A 9,447-nucleotide genomic window follows, 5' to 3' on the forward strand; every position below is an offset into this window, starting at 1 on the left:
TTTCATTAGCTACGCTCTTTTTCTTTATTGGTCTTATTAATCTGTACACATCGTTGAAAATATAATATGGAACTTTCAGTATAAGCAATAAAATCTCTGTTAAAAGCATGATATATTTTGTTACGATCATGATTGCCTAAAAAATAAACAATTTTTTTAAATAAGATCTAATATCGGTTGAAAATATGTGTTAATTATAGATTAGCATATTTTATTAAACTTTATATTGTTATGTGTATATTTTGTAATTGTGACGTATAGTTAAATGATTATATAACTTCGTTTTATTGCTAACATCAAACATTGTGTAAGAATGTTATAAAAAAAATATTAGATTATAAAGGATGTGTTAAAAAAAATATTCAACATTTATATAACATATCTAATAATATATAGCACATACTAACAATAAAGAAAAAAAAAAAAGCTTAAAGCTCGAAAACCGTTATTAAAATATAAAATATAAAAAATTTTTATATATTAATGTCATAAATAACTTACGGGCTTCTTATATGTAAGCGATGTTTATCTCAGTGTTTATAAACTGCTATGCGTTTTGAATGTTCCTTCTTCAATTTTCATACATATTTCGTAACAGAAGATTTCATCGGCAATCAATTATAACTGTAGTCATCAAATATATATAAATCCGTAATCACCAGTTGATAACAACTGACGTGACAGTGAAATCTTATAAAACTATTCGCGCTGGAACGCTGTTCTTGGAGCCAATAGCACAATACCGTTAACAAACTCCGAACAATCCTAGCGTAGCGTTGATTGGTTGGTAGCGTTTAAGTAGAGAAATATATTTGTCGAGGTTAAGTTAATGTAGGAAATTCTGCTTTCAATCATCAATCAAACTTTTCCCTATAATTAAAATTTTTAAGGTTTTGTAAAGTATTTGTAAAATTTTTATTTATCTCGTAGTGAATAATAGAATGCAATTGCAATCTCTATGATAGCTTGTCGCTAAGCCGAAGTGAACAATAGACTAACTAGATCAAAAAATTAATAATTACACTAAGTAAATTAATCAGATAAAAGGAAGAATTCTTGAGCATCTGTTGTCGATTTCAGAAGAAGAAGCATATCTACATCTAATAAGGACCTTACGCATCTGCAGCGGAATACTCTGCCGCGTTATATCGCAATAATAACTTTTTTCCGTACACGGGGATTAAAAATTATCATTAACAAGATACCTCTGACTTTTACATTTATAATGAAATCAAATACACAAGTTGAACTTCGCAGAAACTTTGAAAAGTTAAAAATGACACAAGCAAGAATTATATTCATTTCAGCCTGGTGGCAAGCCATCAGCAAAGATTAAAAATTGAGATTGCATTCATTATGAGATAAAAAATTTGAAATTCACACGTTACATAACGTGTTCACAGACAAAAAAACACGGCTAAATCTTCACTTCAGCAAATCTACAGTCGTAATATGTAGTCAGTCAACTTTTTATGTTAAAATAGCAAAGGTGACAGTTGAAGATTAGCGATTTGTTAAAGTAGCAAAGCTGACAGTTTATAACAATAGCGATTTATTAAACCATTAAATCTTCTTAGTTAGAGATGTTGGATTCGCGCAGTTATAGGTTTGCTGTACCACCCAATTGATTTTTTTTCTGTGTTTACGAAATTCTGAGAAAAGTTTGGTGCCATTCGAGAACAGAATCCCCTCAAACATTAATCTACAATAATAACTTTGACGAATGTTAAACGTTACCAACGCTTCGCTAGGATCGTTTACGGATCTGTAAACGCTATAATATACTAACGCTACCAATATACTACCTCGGAAGGAATAGCGTTGATAGGGCGCAGTTGTGACGTAACACGCTATCATTAGTGACATCATGATTGTGTTTGTTAACGCTATTTGCAGCTCCGCGGTATGTAGCGCTAAAAAGCGCGAATAGCGTCTCCTCGAACCCATGATGTACGAAAGTCAAATATAAGTATGTTTAAAATCCTTGACGAAAATGAGAAAACATTGTTTAACGTTTATATGAGCGTTTGCGGAAGTTTGTTGAGAGTTTAAAAATAGTCACTAGAGTATTCATAAAGCGAAGAAATTACAACGCTGCAGCGTTTGGAAGACATTCTCTGAAAATAAGAAGTTTCATGTTTGTTGACGTTTATATGAACGTTCAGTTCAAGTGTTGAGCCGGTTGAACGCAGACGTTTTGTTAAAAAAAAAGATATAAATTTTTTTATTGAAAAGTCTCATTATCGCCTTTTATCCTATCCTATGGTTTTTTAAATGCGAGAAATTTCATTGTGTCCTTTTAGTGACCATGTTGTGCACTACTTGAAAATCGGATATGTAAAAGAATGTTTGCTAAACGGAAGAAAAACGCTTGTGTTATAGAGTTGAGAAAAACGTATTTTATCTTTAAGCCGTTTGCGTAAAAGCCTTACAAAATATTTACTGAGATTCAATAATTCGCCACATTGGAACAGCGTTTTGTTGAATAGAAAAAAAAAATCTCACGATATTGAGAAAAGCATTTTCTAAATGTTTGAAAAATCTGAACTCTTTGCACGAAAGTGCATCCGCGTTTACTGAGCATCCTTTGGAAAGCGTTACTTTAGCATTACAGAACTTTCAACGATATATATGTCAACTTGAAACGATATATATATGTTGTTTTATAAACGTTCTGAAAGTGTTTAAAACCCAATGGTGTTCTGTAAGCGTTCTTATAAAGTTTGAAAACGTATAAACTCTTAAAAATCGAACGGTTGTCAACATTTTATAAAGTTCCATATATTCGCCAAGGGCAACATTCAGATCCACTATTGGGAATCATGATGAAAACTTAAAGTTCTCATGTAATAGTGCGAGGCAGTGCAAAATAATCGAGCCAACTTCAAAAGAAATCAAAACGGCAATTCTTAAATATCTCGACGTATTGCCACTCGTTTTCACACATATACGTGGATAAAAGTGGGTCATCGGTTCTCTTTTTTCTCTCATCGGATTTGAATTAAAATTCGCGATTATAGAGAATCGAAAAGTTATCGATATTCGCGGTCGAGATTTATTATGCCTCTCCCGCTTCTAGAGATGTCACGGTAACGCAGGGCGCACCAACCGATTTGAGCTGATTTGAGCCGATTGTGGTCGTGTAAACAGACGAGAATGTGTCTGGCCTGACGATCGCGATGCAATCCGACATCATGGAGGATTTGAAGATTAAATTTTTTGGCCTCATTAATAAGCAGGCAAGCCCATTCACGAATACTTCAAGCGAATATCGTAATGCGCCAAATATAAGCGCAGCTTCGTTTGTTGCGTTGTTAGGAATTAGGTTATGTGACGACTCGGAAGTGATGTGTACAGATAGTTGAATTTGACGTTTCGTTGTCAAAATATTGCGATACTTTGCTATTTTCATACTTCTTATCTTTGTAATTAGTTTTAACGAGGATTAGTGATAAAATAGTAGTTTTAAAAATGTAACATTTTAATATTTAATTATATTATCTCTCTCATGATAGTTATATTTATTCTAATTTAAATATACATTATAATTCATCTATATTTAATATTTAATATCTATATTTAATATTTGTATTAAATCATACATGTAAATTTAAATTACTTAATAATTTTTATATATGTATGTATATCTATATAATTCAATAACACACATATTTGTGCTATAAAAATATCCATTTAGTCTCGACTCTACTATTAGTATTATCTGATTATTAACTAAAATTAAAGAAAATAATATTCTTAATTTGGATATACATATACACACATTGACCATATTATTATTAAAATAGATGAAATCTATAGTTGTTTATCTTTTACAGAATGTGACCAAAGTGCCACTTATGGGCTTGAATCCAGATCTGCTTAATCCACCTGACTTACAAAAATGTGAAGACCTCTGTTCGGAGGCAGATCAATCAACAGAGAGTGAGCCTATACCTGATCAGGATGTGTTAGACTCTATCGAAGATGTTTATTTCAATACTGATGGCAGTTTTGATTCATCACGCTATGAACTAAACAAACTGCCAACGATATTGCAGCCTAAGGAAATTGAGAAATGTTATAAGAAACTTAAGCAGCAACATCAAGTTGTTTCCAAGAAAGTGTTGCAGCTTATTTTGCAAAAGCAGAGTGCTTGTAAAGCGGAATTTGACAAGATTTTGCTGTTGCAAGACCAACTGGAGGCTGTTTTAGAAATATGTAAGATTGGAAGGGCAGATCTGCAATTAGCTGAGAAACAATTTACCAAAGCGAGTTTAGGCATATTAGCTAATTATCAGAGACGACAAGTAACTCAAGAATTGTTAAATAGTTTAAATACCATAAAGACCTTGGTAAGTTAATTTATATTTTATGTTTGTCTTTAAAAAGATTATCTCAGACAACACAAAATCGAGACATAAGATATCTTTAAAAGATGTCTCTAAAATTGGGAGATGTTTTTCAGACATCTTATGCTTTAATTTTAGACTTGATATTTTGTGTGTATGTGCGTGTGCGCGCGCGCGCGCGTGTGTGTGTGTGTGTGTGTGTGTGTGTGTGTGTGTGTGTTGGGTATGCCTTATAAAAAGCTAAATCTTAATTTCATGTCATATTAAACGAATTGAGGATCTTTTATACATTTGAAACCTAATTATTTTATAGCAATGTACAGGAGATCGTCTGCAAGAGCTTCTAAATGAAGGGAATTATCCTGGAGCCATATCGCTTCTTTTAGAATGCCAGAGTGCGGCTCAGACTTACAAGCATTTCCATTGTATTGCTGAATTGAACACGAATTTGCAAAATATTTTAGATCAAGCGGAAAGGACTTTAGACAATACTCTCTCTAAAATGTGCATTGAATTCGATGTCGCAGTGTATTCTTCCATTCAGGAAGCATATACATTGTTAGGAAAGACTCAATCCGCTATGGATCAATTGCATATGCATTTCACTGCTGCCATTCATAACACGGCGTTTACCGTTATCCATCGCTATGCAGGAGGTGATGTGAAAAGACAATATAAACAATTGTGTCAGGCTGTGCCTCGTGAGACACGTATAGCTTGTCTCACGGAACTGTGCAAATCATTGTGGACAATACTGAATTCGTATCATTTAATTGTAAATTGGCATAATATACAAGAAGATAAAATCGAGTGTAAATCCGATATTAAGGATTTAGAAGCGACTTTAAGCAAGCAATATGTCAAACACAAATTGGAGAACGGTATGGTCCGAGTATGGCATGATGTGGAAATGAAAATATCAATATATTTGATGAACACGGATTTGACAAATACAAAATTTGAACAATTTGTTCAGGTATTGGGTATAGTTAACAGGTAAACATACAATATGTAACAATAATTATCAATTGATGCTAAATAAATGAACCATCTGTTAAACTATCTTAATTTAATTACAGATTGATGGAAATTGGGGAAGATCTCTGTGGTTTCAAGTCGGAGAACTTGCAGGAGTCTATTAAAAAACAGTCCCTATCTTACTTTTCTCATTATCACGCAACTCGTTTGGATGAATTGAAAATGTTTCTGGAAAATGATGGTTGGGAATTATGCCCTGTGAAATCCAATTTCATGGCTACTCAATTATTGGAGTTTCGAAGTCTGAAACCTTCGCTCAATAATTGTAAAACGTGGAATAGTCTAGATAGCTCAACCTTAAGCGATAGTGATAATTCTACGGGAGTTGACTTGCAGAAATATCTGGAAGGTGGTTTGTCACCATTTACAATAGGATTGGATGATACTATGGATGAAGATATTTTAATGAATGATGATGTAGGAAAATCATTAAATCAATACATTTTAAAATGATACATTTAATTTATTTTGTCAAAATAATAAATCTATATTATTATCTTTCACATTTTCTTATTTAGATTGAGCAACCTGCGTATTTTTCGGATGAGTCTGACGAGGATATTCCCGATGAATTAAAGCATGAATATGTCGACGAACCAGATCACACAAAAGTTAAAAAGAAGTGCAAACTCAAACAATCTGGACCTATGGTTACAAATACGACGTTAAGCATACTGAGAGTGTGCGGCAAGTATCTACAGATGTCGAAGCTTTTACGATCAATCGCGGTTACTGTCATACAGAGCATGATACAATTTTTCGAGCTATGCTTCTACACAGTACACTTATTCTTTACGTCGGATCTCGTAAGTTCACATTACGATTCTTAATTACATTCGTGACCGGAATTCAATTTAGAATACGGTTTTTATTCTTGCAGCAAATCAATAGTGACTCGTTGTATAGTCCGAAATTAAAATTATCTTTAGCTCGAATCAGAGAAACATTGATTATCTCTGAGAACGATACAATGGAAGAAAATGGCAATGCAAATTATGATAAAGTAAGACAACCACAGCTTTCATCCATTGTGAACTTGTCACAGCCCGAGAAACTTTACGGATTAACGGAACGTATTGTAGCTGTCGAGTCTCTGATATTTCTAGGACAACAATACGAAGGTTTAAAACCTTATTTAGAGCATCTCATTGCCAACAGTCCTCAGAGAGGATTTTTACATCAATTTTATATGCAGACGATAGCGTCTGCCGCAGACTTAAGAAAACCAGTCTATATGGCGGTAACATCACAAACATTTGATGTTGCAAATATTTTGAATTTAATGAACAAGGTCAATTGGGAAGTGACGGACGTAATGTCTCAACACAGTAATTATATTGATGCACTAATCCAAGTATGTATTAAATAAAATTTGTTAAATTTGTTAAACAAAATTTTGTCAGTCATGACATTGAAATTATAATTTGATATTTTTTCATAGGAAGTGTGCACTTTGAATGAGAGACTTAACACTATTGGAACGTACATAACTTTAAATACGAATATATGCAATGCAGTATGGGAAAATGTGGCTCACTTGATTACACATACTTTAGTGGAAGGGTATAAGAAATTTATGATTATATCTTTCTAAAAGTACTTAATATTTTAAAAGAACTACATTCAATTAATAGAAATATAATTTTATTACTCTAGATTTTCCAATGCTAAAAAATGTTCCAATGGTGGTAGAGCTTTAATGCAACTCGATTTCACGCAGCTAAAGTCAAAATTTGAGAAAGTGACGTCATTAAGACCTATGCCACATAGGGAGTACGTTGAATTGTACATCAAAGCCTATTATCTTCCTGAAAATAGCTTTGAAGAATGGATTAAGGAGCACAAGGTATCTATAATATTCATAGTATTACACATACGCGCGCGCGCGCACGCACGCACGCACGCACGCACGCACGCACGCGCACACACACACACACACACACACACACACACACACACACAGAGAGAGAGAGAGAGAGAGAGAGAGAGAGAGAGACATTTTTTATTCTTTATCTTTTTATTCTTTACCTCCAATACTAGTATATAAAATGTATCATTATGACTTGCAGGAATATTCAGTTAAACATTTAGTCGGTCTGATTTCGGCGACGTGTCAAAATAATAAGAAAACACGGCAACGATTGATAGCACTTGTGGAAGAACAGCGGCCCAATAGATAGCATCCAACCATTTATTATAAATCCGTACAAGATTATATCGAAATAGGAAGTGCTTGAAATGTTTATCAAAATCAGGGGTACGATAATCTTGTTGTTAATTGTACATAAAACAATTTTTAAGTACACGTTACAAAACTGATCAGATATATTCGTGTTTAAACTATTTTATGGAATTTAAATCTCCAAGAGAATCACAATCACGAACCAGGCAAGTCACATTTCAATATATTTCTGAAGTATTCTGTATATGAATCTCGTAATTCTAAGAACGCTTTTACAATATATTAACTGTAGCTCTAATGTATATATTACAAATGTTTTAACATATACATTGTATTTTAGAAAATCTATACAGTTAGTTGACACGCGAATTAGTATGGAACTTTAGTTTATTTGTAATATCTCAAGATATTTCTCGAATATTGTCGGTTATATGAATCTCTCATTTATGAATCTTGAAATTTACAATTGAACTGCAGTATTAATAACGCGACATAGTGGTAACTAAGAACTCAAAATTTGATTTACAATGAAAATCATATGCATATGTATGATCTGCATTGCGACAATAATTTGAGAAAAAAATTTTTTTGAAATATGATATTATCATTAAAATATAATCTTTTAATATTTATCTATTTTAAGAATTTTATCTTATATAACTTTATTTTTGTAAAAATGTAGATTACATGAAATATGTGATATTTTTTTTCTTTTTCTTGAGATTATATACTACTAAACTTTGATTTAATAACAAGTGTATTTCTGAAGCTAAAGTGGAAAATATGATGTGATGTGATTAATATTTCCTTTTACACAAAACTAATTATAATGTCGAAATAGTAAAACCATGACTCCCCAATAATAAATTTTAACAATATTATTTTACTATTGATTCAGTCTTATGTAAAAAATTAGGAATAATATATATTAAAATAAACTAATAAAAAAGTAAACTGTAAAGTATCTTTAGTGCTTCTATACCCATGAATTATTACCATAAGAAATTGCTACATGTTCATTGCATGGTACATATGTATATATACCACAGCATGCACAATTTTAAGAAATTTTTATTATACAAATGATAGTAATATACAAGTACATATATATACTTTCTAGCTTCGTCGATTTCCGATTTCGTAAAAATTGCTATTTATATATTGCATTTATTATATATTTATATTCCATATATACACCATAAAACCAAAAAGCTCCTGTTGCACCAATAAATGCTCCTAATCGAAATTATCTTAATGCCCGAGATTCTTGTGAACAATCCACTCTTCTTATCCCGAAGAACACAGATTGCTCATTGATTTAAGGAAGATTCCTAAAGTGTTAATTATAATTTATTTGAATAAGTATATGTAAATAGCTTTATATAATATAACATTCGAGGGCCATATATAATTAAGAGTGTAACATACTATATAGACTATTCAAACAATAGGAATAAATACGTAAATTAACAGAACAATATTGATTTTCTCCTTTATTGCCTAAATCTTCCTTTCTTCTAAGGCAGATATTTCATTCTCGGAAATATTCTATTCGATCATGGTGCATTAGGAATTCTCTGGCCGATAGCGTCGATCCATGTGTAAGCTGACAGCGTCGATTTATATGTAATATTATTTCTTATATTTCGAAGCGCTTTAATGAGCCTTAAATTTTTTTGTATGGCCCCTGATAAGATGTCGTACTTATCAAATGTCATTAATTTTCTAAATGGCAAATCACACCTGGATATTCTTTTTTCTAATCGAAAAAATGCATATGTATATATATATATATATATATATAGGGGCGACCGGGGCAAATTGTTACGGGGATAAGTTGTTACAATTAGTCTTTTTAATTGCTACAGATAACAGCAC

The 9,447-nt window shown here is 32.0% G+C and overlaps 1 protein-coding gene across 1 annotated transcript; it reads left to right on the plus strand.

Annotated features, from left to right (window-relative positions):
- Positions 1–3,179: 3,179 nt before the first annotated feature.
- On the plus strand, positions 3,180–7,852 carry LOC108692747 (syndetin). Its single transcript, XM_018201157.1, has 9 exons — positions 3,180–3,239; positions 3,837–4,352; positions 4,663–5,345; positions 5,429–5,804; positions 5,906–6,193; positions 6,268–6,741; positions 6,829–6,950; positions 7,044–7,233; positions 7,457–7,852. The coding sequence occupies exons 1-9, from the start codon at positions 3,180–3,182 to the stop codon at positions 7,565–7,567; spliced, it is 2,820 nt and encodes a 939-aa protein (XP_018056646.1). The 3' UTR covers positions 7,568–7,852.
- The last annotated feature ends 1,595 nt before the right edge of the window (positions 7,853–9,447 follow it).

The sequence above is a fragment of the Atta colombica genome, unplaced genomic scaffold (genome assembly GCF_001594045.1).
Source record: "Atta colombica isolate Treedump-2 unplaced genomic scaffold, Acol1.0 scaffold82, whole genome shotgun sequence".
Classification (NCBI taxonomy): domain Eukaryota; kingdom Metazoa; phylum Arthropoda; class Insecta; order Hymenoptera; family Formicidae; genus Atta; species Atta colombica.

Excerpts from the sequence above, each read along its gene's own strand:
- LOC108692747 (XM_018201157.1), top strand. The coding sequence starts at position 3,180 with ATGCAATCCGACATCATGGAGGATTTGAAGATTAAATTTTTTGGCCTC. Across the intron at positions 5,346-5,428 it reads GTATTGGGTATAGTTAACAG|ATTGATGGAAATTGGGGAAG; the intron begins GTAAACATACAA and ends ATTTAATTACAG. Across the intron at positions 7,234-7,456 it reads AATGGATTAAGGAGCACAAG|GAATATTCAGTTAAACATTT; the intron begins GTATCTATAATA and ends TATGACTTGCAG.